Here is a 23,848-nt window from a genome sequence, read left to right as displayed (position 1 = left end):
CCTGAGCCTCCTCTGCTGCAGGCTGCACACCCCCAGCTCCCTCAGCCTCTCCTCACAGGGCTGTGCTCCAGGCCCAGAATACTTCATCCTTGGAAGCCTTATCAAGTACTGGGATTGTCAGCCCAGGGCAGTGGTGGAGTCACTGTCCTTGGAGGTATTTACGATTCTGTAAAGTGAGAGGAGGTGAAGCAAAAGAAGCAAGTGGGGCTTTTTTCAGGGTCCTTGCCTCCCTTGCCCTGAGGACACCCATTTCTATTTCTATGTAACCCCACCCCGTCTGCCGGAGGACATGAATCAAGAGCCATGATGGCAGCTATCAAGCCAGGAAAGAGAAGGGAATTGCCTCATTGGCTTGGTCCGCAGAGCTGTCTTCAGACTTTCAATTGTTTTGTTTCTCTCCTCCTCGTCCTCTTTTTCCAAAGCGATCAGCGATTTCCTCTGCGAAAGAAGAAAGGAGATGTGAGAGGCAGTTTCTGCCTGGAGCTGGTGGTCAAGAAGTGGGAGTGCCTGCTGCCTATTGTTCAGAGCTGTGGGGACCCTAGAATCCAAGCCAGCCATGGCAAGCTGGGAAGCTAAACTGACTCTGGAAGTTTAGATCCTTATGGTAACTGCAGGACTTGGGAAAAGGAGCAGTGTGTCTGGGCTGGGGACAGAGGCTGTGCCCCCAGAGGATGCCCTTGGCACCTCCCACACATCTGCTGTCAGTCCAGCACTGGGGGCTGAGCCCCAGGCTCCCATGGATTTTTCTGGGTAGAGCATGCACAGGGTACAGATTGCTCTCCTCAACTCATGAAACCAAGGCCACAACCAGAGCAACACCCTGGGGTGGTTATGTGCCGTCTCATGGCCCTCAACTGTGCCAAAGTGAGCCCTAACAGCACCAGCCAAGGCTAAAGAAAAGGAAGGAGTCCTAGCAGATATGGAGCTGTGCTGATCCCCGAATTTAACCCAGCTTTGCTTCAGCAAGGAGTCAGGAGATCAAAGCCATCCTCTAGGCATCTGGCCAGCTTTGATCACAAGCTCTACTCATGCTCAGGGCTTCAACCAGCTGGCAGCCCATGGCCCACCCTGGCCATTCCTGCCTTTCCAGGGGGGAGCAGCACACTGTCTCCTGGCTCACAGACCCCTGATTCCTCTCTCCATCCCCACTGCCCCACCCAACCCTACCTTCCCTGTCACCCTGTCCCCATGAAAGCAGGGCAAAGGGGGAGGAAAAGACAAAAACAACAACAGAAAGAAAAATGCTTTTCTTTGTCATTTTCATTGTCCATGCTGCTCCCATCCCTAGGGCAGTGGCCATGAACCCTGGCACCTTTAGCCTCAAAAAGCAGGAGTGAGGATGGAGGGGCTCAGACCTGTGCAGCCTTGCAGCAAACAAACTGTACTTCCCACCAAAAAGAGAGTGATTTCTGTCAGCCAGCAGGGTGGCCAGAAGAAAGCATTTAATCAAATGACATCTGAACACACTGGCAGCTCAGGGGGAAGCACCCAGAGCTAGGGCAGCTGCATCAACCCTTGTGGGATGGATGCTGCCTTTTGCCACGGTCTCAGTGCAGGAAGGTGTCTTGGGTACAAGCCAGCAGCAGTCAAAGGGAGTCTGTGTAGCCTGGTGGCTTTGTGCTGAAAGCTGCTGTTTGCCACCTTCCTCACAGCTGTCCAGCCTGGGCTCAAATGAAAGTCCCAGTGTGCTGTACAGTGCACATCTCCATTCTGCAGGTGCATCTAACAGGCCACACTGGTCACTTTCTCAGGCACAACTCTGGCTGTGCTGCAGACTGTCACTGCTGAGCTGCTGCCACGCACAAGGTTAACAATCACCAAAGCTTTGGGTGAATACTTACAGCAGCCATGGAATTCAGCTGGTCAATATAAAACTCTGGCCAGCTGGTGGCTCCTTTATTTTCTTCCTGGTCCTGTAGAGAGGGAAAAAAGTGAAACAAAGACAGCAGATAAGTAGAAATAGCATTAAGAACCCCTGCCCTTCACGACCAACCATCCTTGAAGTGTCCTTGAGCTCACAGAATCATAGAAACAGCCATCGTGGAAGAGACCTCCAAGATCATCCAGGCCAACCTAGCATCCAGCCCTGGCCAATCAACCAGACCATGGCACTAAGTGCCTCAGCCAGGCTTTGCTTCAACACCTCCAGGGACGGAGACTCCACCACCTCCCTGGGCACAACTTGAGACTATGCCCCCTTGTTCTCTTGCTGCTTGCCTGGCAGAAGAGCCCAACCCCACCTGGCTACAGCCTCCCTTCAGGGAGTTGTAGACAGCAATGAGCTCTGCCCTCAGCCTCCTCTTCTGCAGGCTGCACACCCCCAGCTCCCTCAGCCTCTGCTCACAGGGCTCTGCTCCAGGCCCCTCACCAGCTTTGTCACCCTTCTCTGGACATGTTCCAGCACCTCAACATCTCTCTTGAATTGAGGAGCCCAGAACTGGACACAGCACTCAAGGTGTGGCCTGAGCAGTGCTGAGCACAGGGGCAGAATAACCTCCCTTGTCCTGCTGGCCACACTGCTCCTGAGCCAGCCCAGGATGCCATTGGCTCTCTTGGCCACCTGGGCACACTGCTGCCTCATCTTCAGCTATCTACCAGTACCCCCAGGTCTCTTTCTGCCTGGCTGCTCTCAGCCACTCTGTTCCCAGCAAGTGGTGCTGGTTGGGGTTGTTGTGGCCAAAGTGTAGAACCCTGCACTTGCCCTTGTTATATCTCATCCCATTGGCCTCTGCCCACCCTGGCAGGGTGCTTCTGCAGGGCTCTCCTACCCTCCAACAGCTCCACACCTGCTCCTAGCTTGGTGTCATCTGCAAATTTACTGATGCTGGACTCAATCCCCTCATCCAGATGACTGCATCTGGTTGCTCGATCTGGGCAAGGAACAAGATCAATGGTTGTGATGGTTTGGGTGTTCCCTGCCTCCCCACACTTTAGAAATCACCCAGACTAGAGTCAGCCAGCTCTGGGAATATGAATGAAGCTTCTATTTACAGCTAGCACAATATACAAGCAGAGATTTACAGTATATACAGTTATAGACAGAAATATGCAAGTTAAAAGGTAATACAGAAACACAACTCCCCACCCAGAGACCTGAGTACCCAGTAGGGGTTCCCAACTACTACTTCACCTTCCCCCTACCCCTCTCAACCTTACCCCAGTCCCAAGGCAGAATGGAGGTTCAGCCAGAGGGTTAGGAAGCAAAGTGGATTAGGCCAAAATGGAGAGGGAGGTTAGAGAGATGCAGCTCAGCCAGCAGCCCCAGCGAGAGTGATGCCAAGTGTCTTATCTGTGTTCTTACTTATATATTTATACATCTCAGCAAGCCTGAGGGAAGTAGACATCACTCTTGTTTTGATTTCACAGCCTAGGATCCAGTCCTTCTCAGCAAAACATTCTAGCCTGCTTCAAACTAGCACAATGGTGGAAAGCAAGGCAGGAAGGCAGCAGGTCTGGCTCATCCCATACCCCAGGACCTTCCTGTATGGTGTGAACGCCTGCAAGGCAGGTAGGGATCTCGACCTGCTGCTCATTTAGGGCTGAAAAGAAGTGGTGGAGCAAAACAATAAAGGTCTCAGGGGGTGGAGGAGAGGCTGAATGACAAAACTGCCTAAACTGCTCATTTATAATTAACATGCTGCATTATAAACATTTCCCTTTGCTCCTCTCCCTCGGGCTCTTGCATTTCCTCCCTGAAACCCCCAATTTAGAGAGCACTCTCAATTAAGTGCAGCAGAACCTCATTAATTTAGATGAGCAGCCAGGCAGGCCCATCGGAAAGCAGCTTCCCAGGCAGAGTGGGACAGCACAATAAGGCAGGCAAAGATCAGGGCAGGGGCTGGGCTTCCCTCGGCTCACTGCAGGATGTAGCTCAGCGGTAATTACTGCAGCTAATGGGCTACAGCACACTGAGAGATGTCCTTTAGTGCATGGTGGTGCTAAAGAAATCTCCCGACAAAGCGAAGAGCCCGGAGGGAAATGACTCACAAGGCTTTGCTCTGAGGCAGGAGGAGGGAAGAACCTCCCTGGGCATCACAGGTTGAAAGGGTGAATTTGTAAGAGGGTTTCCCAACATCTAAAGTGCCTTTTGGGGATGTGAGTTTTGCAGCCAGCCTTTGACAAGGGATGATTGGACAGGGAGCTGAGTATTGTCAATGTCAGCTCTTCAGGATGCTCCATCACATCTTGGCTGGCTGGCATTAAGGACACAAACGTCTCACGATTTCCTCTTCTCTGAGCTGCATTTAGGTCTTAGGTGATGTTAGGAGGAAGTTGTTGTCAGAGAGAGTGATTGGCATTGGAATGGGCTGCCCAGGGAGGTGGTGGAGTTGTCATCCCTGGAGTTGTTGAAGCAAAGCCTGTATGAGGCACTTAGTGCCATGGTCTGATTGACTGGCCAGGGCTGGGTGCTAGGTTGGCCTGGATGATCTTGGAGGTCTCTTCCAACCTGGTTGATTCTATGATTCTAGCTGCAGCCCCAGCACCTCTGTACCCTCTCCTTGCTTCTGCTGTCCCTCTGTCTCCAGGCTGACTGCATGGGGCTGACAGATACTGCATTGTGCTGTTCCACGCCATGGTGGCCATGGTGTGGGGGTTACGTGGTGTGAGCCTGGTGAACAAGCTCCATCTCCTTTGATGGTGCTGGATGCCACAGGGCAAACAGCATCCAGTCAAGCAGCCTCATTAGTGGAATTTTTCCAAGCTAGAGTCACCAATCTGCCAGTTCTGAGCATCTTCTTGCTCTTCCTGGGGAAATTTCACACTCTGCAGCCCTGTCACATTCTTGGTGACAAGTCTGACACTTGCAGAGCCTGCGTGCCTCCCCCTTGGGCTGTCAGCAGCTCCCACAGCCAGGCTGCCCTTGCTCTTCCCAGTGACCCCTGGTGCACTAAGCAGCAGCAGCAGCACAGAGGAGGTGAAGGCTCAGACAGCGGTGACTTGAAAACAGCTCACAGGCTGGCCTTGGCTGTGTTTGTGCTGTGTAGTTACACCCAGATGGCACATCTCCATGAACTCCTGCCTCTCTGACCTTCAGCAATGGAGAAGAGGAGGCTCCCAGGTGACCTTATTGTGGCCTTTCAGTATCTGGAGGGAGTCTACAAAAAAAGCTGGAGAGGGATCCTTTTAGGATATCAGAGAGTGACAGGCCCAGGGAGAATGGAGCAAAGCTGGAGGTGGGTAGGTTCAGGCTGGAGGTGAGGAGGAAGTTGTTCAGCATGAGAGTGGTGAGAGGCTGGAATGGGTTGCCCAGGGAGGTGGTTGAGGCCCCATGGCTGGAGGTGTTTGAGGCCAGGCTGGCTGAGGCTGTGTGCAGCCTGCTCTAGGGTAGGGTGTCCCTGGGCATGGCAGGGGAGTTGGAACTGGCTGCTCCTTGTGGTCCCTTCCAACCCTGCCTGATTCTATGATTCAATGAATGCAGCTGTCAGGAGCAATGCACCCTCCTGCTCACAGCATATCTCTGTGGCAGTGAGGAGGAAGTATCTTCATGAACTCCTGACTCTCTGACCTCCAGGAATCTGCACTCTTACAGAATGCCAGGAGCAGTGCACCCTCCTGCTCACAGCATGTCCTTCTCACGGTGAGGAGAAAGCCTCCTCTGAAGATCCTCTGTGTTTCCTTACAGCCAAATCATGCTCGTGGCAATTCCTTTCAGAGGTCCAGCCTGTGAGCAATGTCTGTGATTCAACAGCCTCCTTCCTGTGCCTGCAGCCTGTGGTGGTGGTGACAGATCTTGAGCTGTTCAGTGGGGCTCAGAGGACAGCTGGCTGGGTTCCCCACCCACTTGATGTCCAATGCACCAGGTTAGAATCATAGAATCATAGAATCAACCAGGTTGGAAGAGACCTCCAAGATCATCCAGGCCAACCTAGCACCCAGCCCTAACCAATCAACTAGACCATGGTACTAAGTGCCTCATCCAGGCTTTTCTTGAAGACCCCCAGGGACGGTGCCTCCACCACCTCCCTGGGCAGCCCATTCCAATGCCAATCACTCTCTCTGTGAAGAACTTCTTCCTAATATCCAGCCTAGACCTACCCTGGCACAACTTGAGACTGTGTCCCCTTGTTCTATTGCTGGTTGCCTGGGAGAAGAGGCCACCCCCCACCTGCCTACAATGCCCCTTCAGGTAGTTGTAGACAGTAATAAGATCACCCCTGAGCCTCCTCTTCTCCAGGCTAAACAGGCCCAGCTCCCTCAGCCTCTCCTCATAGGATTTGTGCTCCAGGTCCCTCACCAGCTTTGTTGCCCTTCTCTGGACATGTTCCAGCACCTCAACATCCTTCTTGAATTGAGGGGCCCAGAACTCAGGTTAGAACCTTCAAAGTGAAACCTTGTCAGAAGGAAACAACAGCCTTGCAGTAGCTAGCTCCAAGCAAATCCTGGAAAGGCTGTTAGTGACACTGCTCATGACTCTGATGGTTCACCTCCCACTGGGTACCACCTGCAAGGCTGCTCTGCCCCAGGTGATCTTCACACCAGGAAAGTTCCAGTAAGGGGTTTAAAACCCCACCTTCTTCAGTTAGTACCTGCTGCAAAATCAGAAGCAAGTCCCTTAAATTTAAGCATCCTCCTGATTGCATTTTTAATTGGCACAATGTTCCTCACCCCTCCCCGTATCGGGCAAACAAGGGAAAGTTGGCAGAAGCTCACAGTCCATGACGTTTTGGATGCACTCCCTTCCTGCCATGGATAATTTTCACCTGGTTGCTGTTGCTAAGGTCAAAAAAGTAGAATCACAGAATCAACCAGGTTGGAAGAGACCTCCAACATCATCCAGGCCAACCTAGCACCCAGCCCTGGCCAATCAACTAGACCATGGCACTAAATGCCTCAGCCAGGCTTGGCTTCAACACCTCCAGGGATAGTGACTCCACCACCTCCCTGGGCAGCCCATTCCAATGCCAATCACTCTCTCTGACAACAACTTCCTAACAACATCCAGCCTAGACCTCCCCCAACGCAACTTGAGACTGTGTCCCCTTCTTCTCTTGCTGATTGCCTGGCAGAAGAGACCAATCCCACCTGGTTACAACCTCCCTTCAGGTAGTTGCAGACAGAAATGAGGTCTGCCCTGAGCCTCCTCTTCTGCAGGCAAAAACACCCCCAGCTCCCTCAGCCTCTCCTCACAGGGCTGTGCTCCAGGCCCCTCACCAGCTTTGTCACCCTTCTCTGGACACCTTCCAGCACCTCAACATCTCTCTTGAATTGAGGAGCCAAGAGAGATGCAGAGAGCAGAGTGGATTGGGTTCAAAACCAACAGGTCCACAGCCTGCAGGGGAGGTTTCAAGCCAGCCCAGCTCTGCTGACGTGGCTAAGCCATTACCAGGTGTGTGCCGGTGGAGGTTTTGGCCCACCACAGCCCTCTGGGTCTTCCTTGTCCCTTCAGCTGCTCAGCTCTTCCAGATATCCCTACAACAAAAGCTAAGTGACGTAGCCAAAGCCACTTTCCCATGAAATGATGTACCAAAGGGCTGTAATTTCATCAGCTCCTTCGCTGAGTTGGGATTTTGGGGTCCCAGACCACTCCACTTTTCCATACGCTAATGCTTCCCCAACCCTCCCCTCTCCAAACACAGGCATGTCCTTCTACCCTTCTCCCAGCATATACTTGCTCCCCACAAGCAAATACAGCATGACCAGATGCCTTTGGTAGTCAGCTGCTTCATTGTTTGAAAAGCCTTGCTCTAAAATCCCAAAAGATTGCTAACAGATGCATTTTTTGGCCAGGGAAGGAAAGAAACCCCTCGCTTCAACAGAAGTGTGTTGTGATTGGAACTAAAAAGAGGAATTACCTTTAAAGATAAAACCCAAAACCATTTCCCAGTGAATAAACACCCCCAGCTATCCAAACAGCTTGTTTCCCTCGGTCAGCCCAAGAAAATGACACCTGAGATGACATTTCAACCTGCTGCTGCAATAACCTCAGGTGTATTTGGAGCCATGAAACGTTTTGTATCCATCCCAGCTGACCCAGGAGCACAGCAAGTGGGATGAGATTTACCAAGGGCAAGTGCAGGGTTCTACATTCTGGCCACAAATGTGGGTGAGGGGACTGAGTCCATCAACAGTAAGATTGCAGATGACACCAAGCTAGGAGCAGCTGTGGAGCTGTTGGAGGGTAGGAGAGCCCTGCAGAGGGACCTGGCCAGGCTGGATGGGTGGGCAGAGGCCAATGGGATGAGATTGAACAAGGCCAAGTGCAGGGTTCTGCACTTTGGCCACAACCACCCCAACCAGTGCTATAGGCTGGGGACTGAGTGGCTGAGAGCAGCCAGGCAGAGAGGGACCTGGGGGTACTGATAGATAGTAGGCTGAACATGAGGCAGCAGTGTGCCCAGGTGGCCAGCAGAGCCAATGGCATCCTGGGCTGGATCAGGAGCAGTGTGGCCAGCAGGACAAGGGAGGTTATTCTTCCCCTGGACTCAGCACTGGTCAGGCCACAGCTTGAGTGCTGTGTCCAGTTCTGGGCTCCTCAATTCAAGAGAGATGTTGAGATGATGGAATGTGTCCAGAGAAGGGCAATGAAGCTGATGAGGGGCCTGGAGCACAGCCCTGTGAGGAGAGGCTGAGGGAGCTGGGGGTGTGCAGCCTGCAGAAGAGGAGGCTCAGGGCAGACCTCATTGCTGTCTACAACTCCCTGAAGGGAGGCTGTAGCCAGGTGGGGTTGGGCTCTTCTGCCAGGCAAGCAGCAACAGAACAAGGGGACACAGTCTCAAGTTGTGTTGGGGGAGGTCTGGGCTGGATGTTGTTAGGAAGTTGTTGTCAGAGAGAGTGATTGGCATTGGAATGGGCTGCCCAGGGAGGTGGTGGGGTTGCTTTGCCTGGAGGTGTTGAAGCCAAGCCTGGCTGAGGCACTTAGTGCCATGGTCTGGTTGACTGGCCAGGGCTGGGAGCTAGGTTGGCCTGGATGATGTTGGAGGTCTCTTCCAACCTGGCTGGTTCTATGATTCACAACACCAAGCTGTTTTTAACTCCTTCCCTTACATGCCATCTTCGTCAGCTTTCCCTCTTAGCCCTGCTACTGCAGCTTTCTGCACAGTGTTTTGGCTTGGGTTTTTTTTTAATAATTGATGTTTTTTAAGTAAAGGAAGAGGATGGAAACAGAAGCTCTCTGAAGGACCTGCTGGACAGAGCTACAAGTGGAAGAGTAAGCTGGAAAGTGAAGCTCTCCGGGGGGAGCGGGTGGAAGGCACAGTTGGAGAGGAAACAAGCTGTCTGGCTAAGAAAAAGAGTAGAGCTGGAAAGCAACCACTCATTTCCTTATTTATCACTTTTTTTCCCCATTCTCCCTTTGCAAACACACCATTGCTGCCTCCTCCTAATGCAAGAGGATCCTGGTTTCATATCTGATGTCTGATGAAATTTCAGATGGAAGCTTTGCTTGCCAGGGACAGCTTAACGCTGCTGAGAGCTCCGCACCTAGCACTAGCCAATGCCAAAGGGTTTTCAACACAAGATTAAAGAATGCAGCATCACTTGGCATCCTTGCAGGTCATTTTCCCCCTCCCCAGGCTTTACAGATGCTCAGATAGCTCAGCTGAGTGAAACAGGCCAGGGGGCAGAGCCAGACCCTGCACTCACATGAACTGGTTTTTGCTACCACCCAGTTATCTCTGCTGGGTTTCCAGCTGAACACTCCTTATCCACCCCTATTTTAAGGCTCATAAAAATTCCCCAGCCAGCTGCTTTAGTGGCTTGATGTTATGTACATTGGCTGGCCAGAGCCAAACCTCCTGCAATTAGGAGGTGCTGCAGACTAAGCACTAAGTGTTAATTATTAACTCCCGTTGGAGCGTGGCCCCTGAGAAAAGCCATCCCCAGTCGCCCTTTTCCGCTGGAGCAAACCCACAGCCAAAGGGACAGGAAAGCTGGAATTCCTCCTGCTTCCTCCCTGTGCTTCCCAGCAATATCCTCTCCTGGAGAACAGAGCCAGCAGGGAGTGAAATGTTTTGGGATGAGGTATGAAACAAGTCATCATCCAGAAACAGCACTCCTAAAAGCAGATTTCACCCTGCTGTTCAGTGCATCCTCGCCTTCCCATTTCTCTGCTTTATTACAGCCTTAGAGTGGGTGACAACTTCAAACAAGGTCTCTCTTTGAATCTCTTTCTGGGCTCAAGTGCTGCATGGCTGTTGGATTTAATGCAGACTTCAGTTCCTGCTTGGGTTGCTGCTGACAGACTTGCAAACCCCCATCACAAGTTGCTTTCTATCTCCCTGCCCGCCCTACTCCACCCCACCTGCTCACCCCATGGTGATCCAAGTGGGATTGGACCATGAGAAGTTCATCAAGAGCAATCTCCTGCTCTGAGCAGTGACAGAGCTGAGATCTGACCCAGCATCTCCATGGATGGAGAATCAGGGAGGGCAAAACATCACAGAATCATAGACTCGTGGAATCAACCAGGTTGGAAGAGACGTCCAAGCTCATCCAGGCCAACCTAGCACCCAGCCCTGGCCAATCAAGCAGACCATGGCACTAAGTGCCTCAGCCAGGCTTGGCTTCAACACCTCCAGGCACAGAGACTCCACCACCTCCCTGGGCAGCCCATTCCAATGCCAATCACTCTCTCTGACAACAACTTCCTCCTAACATCCAGACGAGACCTCCCCCAAAACAACTTGAGACTGTGTCCCATTGCTCTCTTGCTGATTGCCTGGCAGAAGAGACCAACCCCACCTGGCTACAGCCTCCATTCAGGTAGCTGCAGACAGCAATGAGGTCTGCCCTGAGACTCCACTTCTGCAGCATAAACACCCCCAGCTCCCTCAGCCTCTCCTCAGAGGGCTCTGCTCCAGGCCCCTCACCAGCTTCCTTGCCCTTCTCTGGACATGTTCCAGCACCTCAACATCTCTCTTGAATTGAGGAGCCCAGAACTGGACACAGCACTCAAGGTGTGGCCTGAGCAGTGCTGAGCACAGGGGCAGAAGAACCTCCCTTGTCCTGCTGGCCACACTCTTTCTCATCCATGCCAGGATGTCATTGGCTCTGCTGCCCACCTGGGCACACTGCTGGCTCATCTTCAGCTACTCTCTACCAGCACCCCCAGGTCTCCTTCTGCCTGGCTGCTCTCCAGGCTGATGCTGTGGGCTGGGACGAGAACAGCTGTGTGCAGAGCACAGAAACTAGGATAGAGCTGTGGGGCAGGGAGAAATATCCCAAGGAAGGAAATATGATGGTTTTCACTTACTTCCTTTGACAAGCCCAGACATGGCCAGGTGCTGCCAAATCCCACAGCAGGACAACTCAGCACAAAAATGTCTCGTTTTGGTCCCCTTTTACCAAATCTTACCTATCATAGGAATATATTAAGTGTGCAACAGCTGTGATACACTCTGCACCAGTGAGTATGACTGGTGACACTGAGGGCAAAGCAAAGGGGCCAGAGATGGCAGAGGGCAGCAGGGAACACGCTGAAAGGACAGGTACCTGGAGGCTTTTTATGCTGCACACACCTTTGCTGTTGATGGAAGCAGCAGAGTGTCCTGGCTGAGCAGACTGTGGCCACAGTGCAAGACATTTTGCAGCCCAGCAAAGCTGATTTTAGAGGAAAACTCCCAGGAGAAGGCTATGTTTTCATCCCAGCTTGCACTGCTCTTTCAAAGTAGAGCTTGTTGCAACTGGTTCTGGAGCCCCCATTACAAGAAGGATGTGGAGATGCTGGAGTGTGTCCAGAGCAGGGCCAGGAGGATGCTGAGAGGCTGCAGCAGCTCTGCTGTGAGCACAGACTGAAAGAGTTGGGGCTGTGCAGGCTGCAGAAGAGGAGGCTCCCAGGTGACCTTCTTGTGGCCATCCAGGATCTGAAGGGGACCTACAAAAAAGCTGGGGAGGGACTTTTTAGGCACTCAGGGAGTGACAGGACTGGGGAGAATGGAGCAAAGCTGGAGGTGGGGAGATTCAGAGTGGTTGTGAGGAGGAAGTTGTTGAGCATTAGAGTGGTGAGAGGCTGGACTGGGTTGCCCAGGGAGGGGGTTGAGGCCCCATGGCTGGAGGTGTTTAAGGCCAGGCTGGATGGGGCTGTGTGCAGCCTGCTCTAGGGTAGGGTGTCCAGGGGCATGGCAGGGGGTTGGAACTGGTTGCTCCTTGTGGTCCCTTCCAACCCTGCCTGACTCTATGACTCTATGGTCTCGGTGATTGCTGGGGGGGAGCACTGCACCCAGCAGGAAAATGGGGAAAACAAAGAATGGCCCAACCTGGGGCTTTTGGACTCAAAGTCTGACCAAAGTCACCTGATTCTCAACAGTCTGTTTCCAACAGAAGCCAAAATAAGCAGCAGAGGAAAACCTGCTCAGAGTACAATTCTGGACCCTCGGTAGCTCAGGCATCTGCCTGTGATTGGCATCCACCTTTGCAAGCCCCCTAGTACCCACCAGGGGAAACTGGGTGTTACTGGCATATCCAATGACAACTGGTTATTAAATACAGGCAGGCCAGAGGTTCTGGATGCATCTTGGGCTTCTCAAACCACCACCAAGGATGCAGCCAAGGCATGGAGATAGAAGCAGCCCTGCCCTGTCTCCAGCTCTTCCACTGCCCTGGTCAAAACCTAGCCATTGGTAGCTCCTCTCCTCAACTCCAGGTTACCCTGTAGGTGATTTGTCCTCATGAAAACATAGGCACACGAGTAAGATTTGCCATCAGCCACTAGGATAGCCACCAATGCCTCTGCTTCATCACAGAGGAGCAGGACTTAGTGCCATGGAGCACTTAGTGCCATGCTCTAGCTGACTGGCTAGGGCTGGGTGCTAGGTTGGACTGGGTGATCTTGGAGGTCTCTTCCAGCCTGGTTGATTCTATGATTCCAGGACTGCCAAAAGTCTGTCATAGAATCATAGAATGGTTTAGGTTGGAAGGGACCTCAGAGATCATCCAGTTCCAACCCCTCACCATAGGCAGGGACTCCTCCCACTGGAACAGGTTGCTCAAGGCCTCATCTAACCTAGCTTTGAACACCTCCAGGGAGGTAGCATCCACAGCCTCCCTGGGCAACCTGTGCCAGTGTTTCACTACTCTCATTGTAAAGAACTTCTTCCTAACATCTAGTTTAAATCTCCCCTCTGCCAGTTTCCTGCAGGGAGACAAGCTCTCCAGCACACAGTTCCTGGTTTCCTTCACTCCTGGAGCCTTCATTGATGCAGTTTTGCTCATTTTTAAATCAAAAGAGAAAATATTGTGCTCTTAAAAGAGAAAAGTGTCTCCACCAGCACATCTCCTTCATGGAAAGTAGTGGCATGTACACTTTGCAACTCACTGAGACAGCATCAGGAGCGGGGAAGGAGTGGCTGAGAGCAGCCAGAGGAATGAGGACCAGAGCAGAACAGCAGCCAAGATGCAGCCTCGGATGGGTGCCTACTCCAAGGACCTCTGAGAATCAATCACAGAATCAACCATAGAATCAACCAGGTTAGAAGAGATCTCTGTGCCACAGGGCACTTCTGTGGCTCCTTCCTTCAACACCCCCTGGGAGCAAGGGGCTTCTCAGCAGGGCTGAGGGGTGGTTGTGGCCAGGAGGAGGTTGCTCTCTTCTCTCAGGTGGCCAGCACCAGAACGAGAGGACACAGCCTCAGGCTGTGCCAGGGGAGATTTAGGCTGGAGGTGAGGAGAAAGTTCTTCCCTGAGAGAGTCATTGGACACTGGAATGGGCTGCCCGGGGAGGTGGTGGAGTCGCCGTCCCTGGAGCTGTTCAAGGCAGGACTGGACGTGGCACTTGGTGCCATGGTCTAGCCTTGAGCTCTGTGGTAAAGGGTTGGACTTGATGATCTGTGAGGTCTCTTCCAGCCCTGATGATACTCTGATACTGTGATACTGTGATACTGTGTGCTTTAAAACAAACTAGGAGCACACGGAGGTGCTGGCACATGAAAGAGGCACCACCAGCTCCATCTAAACCATTCCTGAGGAGATTAGATAGCATGTAATCTCCACTCACAACAGTAATTACATGGCTTTGCTTGATTTAAGTCCCCATTCCCTGCCCTCAGCCAGAAGCACTGGAGCATGCTTCGGCTTAACCGACAGGCAGCGATCAGCAAGCATCCCCTGCCCATTTCCTTCTGCATTCAGAGCAGGGCCTGTGATTTGTTCACATCTCCTCTCCCCTCCAGTTTAAATCTCGGACATGGCAGGCCTTTGTCTAACAGTAATACAGGGATTTCAGGGGTATTTATGAGAGGCTTAAAACTTAATCCCACATGAGCAAGGTAAGCCTGCTCTTGGCCTAAAACCCGGCTGGAAAATCTGGTGCCATTGCTACAGCAGGAGAAAAGAGGCATTAATGGCCCTGAGTGCCCTTCCAGTGGGTCAGGAGACTGCCAGCACTTCCAAGCCAACTCCTGCAGCCAGGGTAGGGGACACAGCAGCAAGCTGGGGAACTGAATCAAAGAATCATAGAACAGTTTGGATTGGAAGGGACCTTTAAAGGTCATCTGGTCCGTATCCTCTACCATGAGGAGAGACATCTTCAACTAGACACAAGGGTGCTCAGAGCCACATCCAGACTGGCCCTGGATGATAGCAGGGATGGGGCACCTACCACCTCTCACAGCAACCTGGGCCAGCGCTTCACCACCCTCAGCATGTCTTTGTCGTATCGAGTCTAAATCTCTCCTCTTTTAGTTTAAACCCATCACCCCTTGTCCTGTCACAACAGGCACTGCTAAAAAGTCTGAAAGGCCACAATAAAGGCTCCCTGAAGCCCTCTCTTCTCCAGGCTGAACAACTCAAACTCTCAGCCTGCTCTATCAGCAGAGGTGTTCCAGCCCTCTGCATTTTTATGGCATCCTCTGGACCTGCTGAATCAGGTCCATGCTCCCAACTTGGGGCATTTCCCTTTCAGGCCTTGGCATCTTTTCATCTGGTTTTGAGATTGAGGACTTTTGCATCAGTTCTGCACGTGGCAGTACATCCTGCAGGACCTCTGCCTTGGCCCAGGCTGTGAAGGAATGTAAGTCTCACCATACAGTGATCTCTGTGCCAACACACTGGAAAAATCCAGAGAGCAATGTTGGCCTCTTCACAGGCTGCCAGCCCACGGTACCCCAGGCCACATAGGCTGTGTGTCCCAAGGAGCAAAAGCAAACATCAATGCATCTCAGTGTCAGGAAGATGTCCATGCATGTTTTCAGCTTGAGAAATAGAGCCACAATCATAGAATCAATCAGGTTGGAAGAGACCTCCAACATCATCCAGGCCAACCTAGCACCCAGCCCTACCCAATCAACCAGACCATGGCACTAAGTGCCCCAGCCAGGCTTGGCTTCAACACCTCCAGGGACAGAGACTCCACCACCTCCCTGGGCAGCCCATTCCAATGCCAATCACTCTCTCTGACAACAACTTCCTAACAACATCCATCCTAGACCTCCCCTGCCACAACTTGAGACTGTGTCCCCTTGTTCTATTGGTGGGTGCCTGGGAGAAGAGACCAACCTCACCTGGCTACAGCCTCCCTTCAGGTAGTTGTAGACAGCAATGAGGTCACCCCTGAGCCTCCTCTTCTGCAGGCTAAACAACCCCAGCTCCCTCAGCCTCTCCTTAAAGGGTTTGTGTTCCTCTTATCAGAAACATCTCAGTTACAGTCCTGAACCTAAAGCCTTTCACTGCCCCAGGGTTGATACAGCTTCACCACTCTAAAAGCAACTTCCATACCACTGGGTCAAAGCTCTTGTAGGCTGAGATGCAGAGGCATGGATTCTCCAGAGGCACTTCTCATTTGTGCCCTCCACTGGGAAAAGCTGATGGGAGGACAAAACAACATCATCCATGGGAGGGAAGGACTCAGCCACCAAACACAGCAGATCTCTTACCTTCTTCTTGCTGCAGTAGATCTGCCACTTCTTCTCTGCCGGCAGTGCGAACATGGCCTCTCTGTGCTTGTCTGTGAGGTCAAGTTCATCCTGGGAAGGGGAGCAAAACCACAAAAGATGCAACATCAGTACACAAATGGCTGATAGCACAGATGCAGCCCCCCAGATAAGAAACAGAAATCAGTGTGTGGCTCCAGCACAGTGCTGAGGTGGTTCCACAGCATCACCCCGTGACTATCAATTTGTCAGGGCAATGATGCTAATTCTCATCCTGCTGTTGCTGACCTCCCCCTGACTCTTGGCCTGCAGTTGGCTGCTGGGAGGATGGGGCTGCAGTCTCCCCTGTCTCACTCCTCCTGGACATCACCTTCATGCCTTGCTGTTAAAAGCAGCAAGTGCTTTAGAAAGGACAGCCATGAAGCCATTATGACTCCTGCAAGACAGCCTCACACAGAGGACTGAGAGCTCCAGCTGACAGACTGCATCTAAGACATACAGAATCACAGACTTTCAGCACTGCCTGAGCTTTGGGCAAGTACATTCTGTGTGCACAGGCAGGCAGCACAAATCACAGAATCAAACAAGTTGGAAGAGACCTCCAAGATCATCCAGGCCAACCTAGCACCCAGCCCTAGCCAGTCAACCAGACCATGGCACTAAGTGCCTCAGCCAGGCTTTGCTTCAACACCTCCAGGGACAGAGACTCCACCACCTTCCTGGGCAGCCCATTCCAATGCCAATCACTCTCTCTGACAACAACTTCCTCCTAACATCCAGCCTAGACCTCCCCCACCACAACTTGAGACTCTGTCCCCTTGTTCTGTTGCTGCTTGCCTGGGAGAAGAAGACTGGGAGAAGACATGTACAGCAAAGAACAATTCAAGCAGGACTTTTCTTTGTTACCACCACAGCTGTTTCACTGACCCCAAGTGCTCTAGCCCACCTCCATCACTGACACTCTTCTATCATCAAAAACTGAGTTTGGGTTTGGTAATTTTTGGCTTTTGGTTTATTTTACTATAATTAAAAATAGAAAACTCCTTTCCTAACATCTACAGTTCACAAGGGGTTACACCACCTCCATCAAAAAGTGGACTATGTATTGCCTGGCAGAGATAAAGCTGTTTACTGACTGAATCCTTTATTGGTTTAAGTGATGTTATTTTAAAGGTCACATCCATTTTCAACTTGGAGGCTTGGTTAGCAGCATGCCCTCCACTGGGATGTCTGAGTTATTATCAAAGCCTCGTTGCTTCCTAGTGCTAGATGTAGGTCAAAGCTTGTATCAGAGAACCAAATAAAACACTCAGGCAGTGCTGGGAGGCTTGTTGCTAAAGGCAACATTGATCTTACAGCCATGGACAACTCTTATAATCACCACCACTAATGACAGTCCTCATGCTGGAGGGGTGTTGGTGCAGCAGTGGGAGCACTGGAGCTGCTGCAGAAGGTCGATGGAGATTGGCTCCCAGCCAACTCATCCCACTCTGGCAGCAGATTTCACAGAATCATAGAATTAACCAGCTTGGAAGAGACCTCCAACATCATCCAGTCCAACCTAGCACCCAGCCCTGGCCAATCAACCAGACCATGGCACTAAGTGCCTCAGCCAAGCTTTGCTTCAACACCTCCAGGCACAGTGACTCCACCACCTCTCTGGGCAGCCCATTCCAATGCCAATCACTCTCTCTGACAACAACTTCCTAACAACAGCCAGCCTAGACCTCCCCTGCCACAACTTGAGACTGTGTCCCCTTCTTCTGTTGCTGGGTGCCTGGGAGAAGAAACCAACCCCACCTGGCTACAGCCTCCCTTCAGGTAGAATCATAGAATCATGCAGGGTTGGAAGGGACCACAAGGAGCATCTTGTTCTAACCCCCCTGACATGGGCAGGGACACCCTACCCTAGAACAGCCTGGCCACAGCCCCCTCCAGCCATGGGGCCACAACCACCTCCCAGGGCAACCCAGTCCAGCCCCTCACCACTCTCATGCTCAACAACTTTATCCTCACAGCCAGTCTGAATCTCCTCACCTCCTGCTTTGTTCCATTCTCCCTAGTCCTATCACTGCCTGACAGCTTAAAAAGTCCCTCCCTAGCTTTTTTGTAGGCCCCTTTCAGACACTTCAGGGAGTTGTAGACAGCAATGAGGTCTGCCCTGAGCCTCCTCTTCTCCAGGCTAAACACCCCCAGCTCCCTCAGCCTCTCCTCATAGGGCTTACAAGTATTTAAGTGAGAGTATCCCCATGAAAGATGAGACATTTCATTTCAGCAATTAAAAAAAATTACAGAAAACCAAACACACAACACAGGGAGGCCCATTAAAGTTTCCCTGCCTGAATAATAATGCTGATCAGCTAAAGCTTGTAGTCCCTGGTACCCACATCAAAGGTAAAAGCTTCATTTGGTGATGTCTGAGCAAGATGCCCACAGGGAAGGATGGGTCCCTGCATCAGAAAGCCTGCAAGCCATGAGGAAATTCATAGAATCATAGAATCAACCAGGTTGGAAGAGACCTCCAAGATCATCCACTCCAACCTATCACCCAGCCCTAGCCAATCAACCAGACCATGGCACTAAGTGCCTCAGCCAGGCTTTTCTTGAAGACCCCCAGGGTGCCTCCACCACCTCCCTGGGCAGCCCATTCCAATGCCAATCACTCTCTCTGTGAAGAACTTCTTCCTAATATCCAACCTATACCTACCCTGGCACAACTTGAGACTGTGTCCCCTTGTTCTGTTGCTGGTTAGCTGGGAGAAGAGGCCACCCCCCACCTGGCTACAGCCTCCCTTCAGGTAGTTGTAGACAGCAATGAGGTCCCCCCTGAGCCTCCTCTTCTCCAGGCTAATGAAAGCTCTTACTGGATGAAGCACTTAGTGCCATGGTCTAGTTGATTGTCTAGGGCTGGGTGCTAGGTTGGCCTGGATGAGCTTGGAGGTCTCTTTCAACCTGGTTGCTTCCATGATTCTGTGATTGCACCCAGCAGGCAAGGACAGGAGCCTTTAGCTATCTTGTAACCCAGACCCTCTAGCAGCACAACACACTGTGTTAGAGGGCTGCCAACAGTCCTGATCATCTCAGAAAGGTTATACATTGCCTTCAGGTATCGATTTCACTTCTCCATGAAATTACTCCTTGAAAGGAAAAGTGTTGTGGTGCTTTTTCCATTACATACACATGAAGAGGCTTTGCATGCTCCTTGACTTCCCCCCCCTCCATTATTGACTGACTCTTCAGCTGCTTTGCTGCACAGAGCTGATGCTGGAGAACTTCTGGAAGCAGACTTGTTTGACATCCTTGCAGCAGAAGTGAACATGCTGCTCTGACACCTGAGCCCAACCTGATACACCACTCCCTCCCCTGCACACAGGGAGGAGAACCTGGCTTAGGGACTCAGCCATGAGTGCCACTTTCAACCTTTCCCTTGTCTTTACAGTCTGGGAGGGCAGAGATTCATATCCAGTAAACAACCTCCTCCTCTGCTTTGGGCAAGTCTCATTACCCTTCCATGCCTCAAAATGGAAACTGCACTTGATGTCCTTCATCATTATATCCTTGGGCTATGAGCCAGTCAGACATCTAAGCTCTGCTTCTATCCCAGTTCTGCAGGTCTAAAAGCTGCCAACAGGATGACAGCTGACACCAAGCAGCACAACACGCTGGGGACAGAGAGGCCAGAGAGCAGCCAGGAAGAAAGAGACCTGGGGGTGCTGATAGATAGTAGCTGAAGATGAGGCAGAAGTGTGCCCAGGTGGGCAGCAGAGCCAATGGCATCCTGGCCTGCATCAGGAGCAGTGTGGGCAGCAGGACAAGGGAGGTTATTCTGCCCCGGTACTCAGCACTGCTCAGGCCACCCCTTGAGTACTGTGTCCAGTTCTGGGCTCCTCAATTCAAGAGAGATGTTGAGGTGCTGGAAGGTGTCCAGAGAAGGGTGACAAAGCTGGTGAGGGGCCTGGAGCACAGCCCTGTGAGGAGAGGCTGAGGGAGCTGGGGGTGTTTAGGCTGGAGAAGAGGAGGCTCAGGGCAGAGCTCATTGCTGTCTGCAACTCCCTGAAGGGAGGCTGTAGCCAGGTGGGGTTGGTCTCTTCTGCCAGGCAAGCAGCAATAGAACAAGGGGACACAGCCTCAAGTGGGACAAGGGGACGAGGTCTAGACTGGATGTTAGGAGGAAGTTCCTGTCAGAGAGAGTGATTGGCATTGGAATGGGCTGCCCAGGGAGGTGGTGGAGGCACCGTCCCTGGGGGTCTTCAAGAAAAGACTGGATGAGGCACTTAGTGCCATGGTCTGGTTGATTGGATAGGGCTGGGTGCTAGGTTGGACTGGATGATGTTGGAGGTCTCTTCCAACCTGGTTGATTCTATGATTCTATGATTCTAACCTGGTGCATTGGACATCAAGTGGGTGGGGAAGTGCCATCCCTGGAGGTGTTGAAGCCAAGCCTGGCTGAGGCACTTAGTGCCATGGTCTGGTTGCTTGGCTAGGGCTGGGTGCTAGGTTGGACTGGATGATGTTGGAGGTCATAAAAATCACAGAATCTATGATTCTTCGATAGGATCCCATCTGAAATTGTGCTGAATGGAAAAGTACATCTAGGAGTGCAGGAGGGAGTGAGGGTCTCCTGACAAATATTTACCTCTGTGGTGAGGGTTTTGAGTGAGCACAGCAAAGCACTTCCACTGCCTCCCTGCCACGTGAACCTGAGCTTCAGACAGGAAAACACCAGCCACACACATTAGACTCTTACATAAACATTTACTGACGTTTCCAAAACACCCATACCCTAAAAATACAACTTGTGTAAACATAAAGATCTATTAACCAAGAGAAGAAAATACCTAAACCGAGCTAAAGCCTATGCAGGAACAAGAAGGAACGAAGCAGAGGCACATACTAGGTGCTGATACAGGACAATGGGCAAACACATCCAAAAAAGGTGCAAAAATGCTTCTGAGCTCTACACAGCACATTTCATTGTGGCCTGGCTCTGCCATGCTCTATCCCTGCATCACTCAACACCTACCTAATGATATCTTGCAGAATGCTTGGGAGAGGTATTTGAATAAATACTATGTGGCACCCAGTGCATATGAAAGTCCTCACAAGCAAATAGTGACTCATGAATTATCCTGAGTTTTAACAGCAGCTTAACCATGAAGAGTCAGGACTTGCTGGTTTTATCTGTATGGGGGTTCCTGCTTCCATCTTCAGTCCTTTGCTTATGCTTACTAATGAGAATCTCAGTACTCTTTGGCCCCAAGCAGATTGCTCTGAAACTGCCCTTCAAACTGCAGGAGATGAAAAGAAGACTGGCACATAGAATCATAGAATCATAGAATTATAGAATGAACCAAGTCAGAAGAGACCTCCAAGCTCATCCAGGCCAACCTAGCACCCAGCCCTACCCAATCAACCAGACCATGGCACTAAGTGCCCCAGCCAGGCTTGGCTTCAACACTTCCAGGCATGGCAACTCCACCACCTCCCTGGGCAGCCCATTCCAATGCCAATCACTCTCTCTGACAACAACTTCCTAACAACATCCAGCCTAAACCTCCCCCACTACAACCTGAGACTCTGTCCCCTTGTTCTATTGCTGCTTGCCTGGCAGAAGAGACCAACCCCACCTGGCTACAGCCTCCCTTCAGGGAGTTGCAGACAGCAATGAGCTCTGCCCTAAGCCTCCTCTTCTGCAGGCTGCACACCCCCAGCTCCCTCAGCCTCTCCTCACAGGGCTGTGCTCCAGGCCCCTCACCAGCTTCATTGCCCTTCTCTGGACACCTTCCAGCACCTCAACATCTCTCTTGAATTGAGGAGCCCAGAACTGGACACAGCACTCAAGGTGTGGCCTGACCAGTGCTGAGCACAGGGGCAGAATAACCTCCCTTGTCCTGCTGCCCACACTGCTCCTGAGCCAGGCCAGGATGCCATTGGCTTTGCTGCCCACCTGGGCACACTTCTGGCTCATGTTCAGCTACTATCTACCAGCAGCCCCAGGCCCCTTTCTTCCTGGCTGCTCTCAGCCACTCTGTCCCCAGTCTTTCCTGGGAGCCCACAGACCAGCATACAAACAAAGCCTTTAGCAAGCACACAGAGGAGCTGTAGCACAGCAGAGAAGCTGTGCACAACCTCAAGCCCATATGTGCCTTCAATTAACAATCACCAGCTCGACAATGAGGTGATTCTAACTGGCAATTCATTTTAAAGGCCATTTGCAAGCCATGCACTCCCACTACAGCATGCAACGTTGGCAGCTATTTAAGAGTGAGAAGATGACTGTTGGGTTGGTATCCATCACTTCTGCAGCCCTCACCCCTCTCTTCAGCGTCATCTCTTACAGCTCTGCCCCTTCCACCTGGCTGCCTCCCATGGCAAGATCTGACAGCTTTGCTATTTTAATCACTGTTCTTTTCCTTTTAATCAGGTCAAAGGCATGTAAAATAACAGCCTCGTTCTGCTACCAAAAGGAAGTCTCTGCCCAGAGTGTTTTTACTGGAAAGAGATACGCTACTCTTAACTATTTATCCCATACAGTTAAACTGTCCACCTTCAGATCAGGAAACATGTTTCCACATTAAATCTTCATTCGACTATGACTTAAAAAAGAGACTCACAGGGGAGATTTGAATCAGTGCATATTTGCTATTTCTAGGAGCTGAAACACTTTCGTACAACTTGCTTTGCTGACAAGTCAGGCAAGCCTCTTCCTCTCTGAGTACAGCATAAGCTCCACTCTAGGCAATCCAAAACCCTTTAAAGCTCCCTTTGAAATGACTGGATGAGGCACTCAGTGCCATGGTTTAGTTGACTGGATAAGGCTGGGTGATAGGTTGGACTGGATGATCTTGGAGATCTCTTCCAACCTGGCTGATTCCATGATTCTATGATGTTTTGCCCTCCCTGGTTCTCCATCCATGGAGATGCTGGGTCAGATCTCAGCCCTGACACTGCTCAGAGCAGGAGGTTGCACTTGATGAACTTCTCATGGTCCAATCCCACTTGGATCACCACGGGATGAGGGAGTGGGGTGGGGCAGGCAGGGAGACATAAAGCATCTTGTGATGGGGGTCTGCAAGTCTGTCAGCAGCAACCCAAGCAGGAAGCAAAGTCTGCATTCAATCCAGCAGCCATGCAGCACTTGAGCCCAGAAAGAGTTTCTATGACTCCTACAGAAACAGACTTATTAATCACTGGCTGTGACAGTGCAGACAGCAACCACCTTTGCATGCCTCCTGCACCACGGCAGCAGCTCCTCAGTCTGCAACCTTTAGTCAAATTACAACTCTCAGTGTATGCAGATTTACCTTAGCTGCTGCTTTTTTGGTTTTAAATAGGTAGTGAATGAATTCTTTTATTTTTAGCTTTAGTAATAAGAATACATCCTCCTTAGCAGGCATCTTTTTTACCCTGAGAGCTAAGAAAAGCAGCCACCTCAGACAAACCAACTCCAGCCTATAGTGAAGCCTCCAAAACTGAAGCCAATATTGAAGACTGCAGTCATCAAAAAAAGTCTGGATGAGGCTTAGTGCCATGGTCTAGTTGATTGCACAGGGCTGGGTGCTAGGTTAGACTGGATGAGCTTGGAGGTCTCTTCCAACCTGCTTGATTCTATGATAAAGGATAAAGGTGGTGGAGTTGTCATCCCTGGAGGTGTTCAAGCAAAGCCTGGCTGAGGCACTCAGTGCCATGGTCTGGCTGATTGGACAGGGCTGGGTGCTGGGTTAGACTGGATGAGCTTGGAGGTCTCTTCCAACCTGCTTGATTCTATGATAACAGATAAAGGTGGTGGAGTTGTCATCCCTGAAGGTGTTCAGAAAAAGCCTGAATGAGGCCCTTAGTGCCATGGTCTGGTTGATTGGACAGGGCTGGGTGCTAGGTTGGACTGGATGATCCTGGAGGTTTCTTCCAACCTGGTTGATTTTATGGTTCTGGCCATCAATAGCTGACTTAGCTCTGCAATAAACTCTAGCTGCAGCTGGTTAACATTTCCATCAGTTCAGACACCAAGCTAGGTCTCTTCCAACCTGGTGGATTCTATGCTTTAA

At 51.4% G+C, this 23,848-nt stretch overlaps 1 protein-coding gene across 3 annotated transcripts in view; it reads right to left on the bottom strand.

Annotated features, from left to right (window-relative positions):
* Positions 1–23,848, bottom strand: part of DAAM1 (dishevelled associated activator of morphogenesis 1) — a 144,689-nt gene that overhangs the window by 51,487 nt on the left and 69,354 nt on the right. For all 3 annotated transcript variants that reach the window (XM_064152716.1, XM_064152604.1, XM_064152661.1), the window contains 3 exons: positions 15,807–15,896; positions 1,842–1,913; positions 344–438 (listed from right to left, as the gene is read on the bottom strand). In XM_064152716.1, the coding sequence (XP_064008786.1) occupies positions 344–438; positions 1,842–1,913; positions 15,807–15,896 (257 nt within the window). The remainder of the gene's footprint in view (positions 1–343; positions 439–1,841; positions 1,914–15,806; positions 15,897–23,848) is intronic.

The sequence above is a fragment of the Pogoniulus pusillus genome, chromosome 1 (assembly GCF_015220805.1).
Source record: "Pogoniulus pusillus isolate bPogPus1 chromosome 1, bPogPus1.pri, whole genome shotgun sequence".
In the NCBI taxonomy this organism is placed as follows: Eukaryota; Metazoa; Chordata; class Aves; order Piciformes; family Lybiidae; genus Pogoniulus; species Pogoniulus pusillus.
This window is presented reverse-complemented; position numbering and strand designations above follow the sequence as displayed.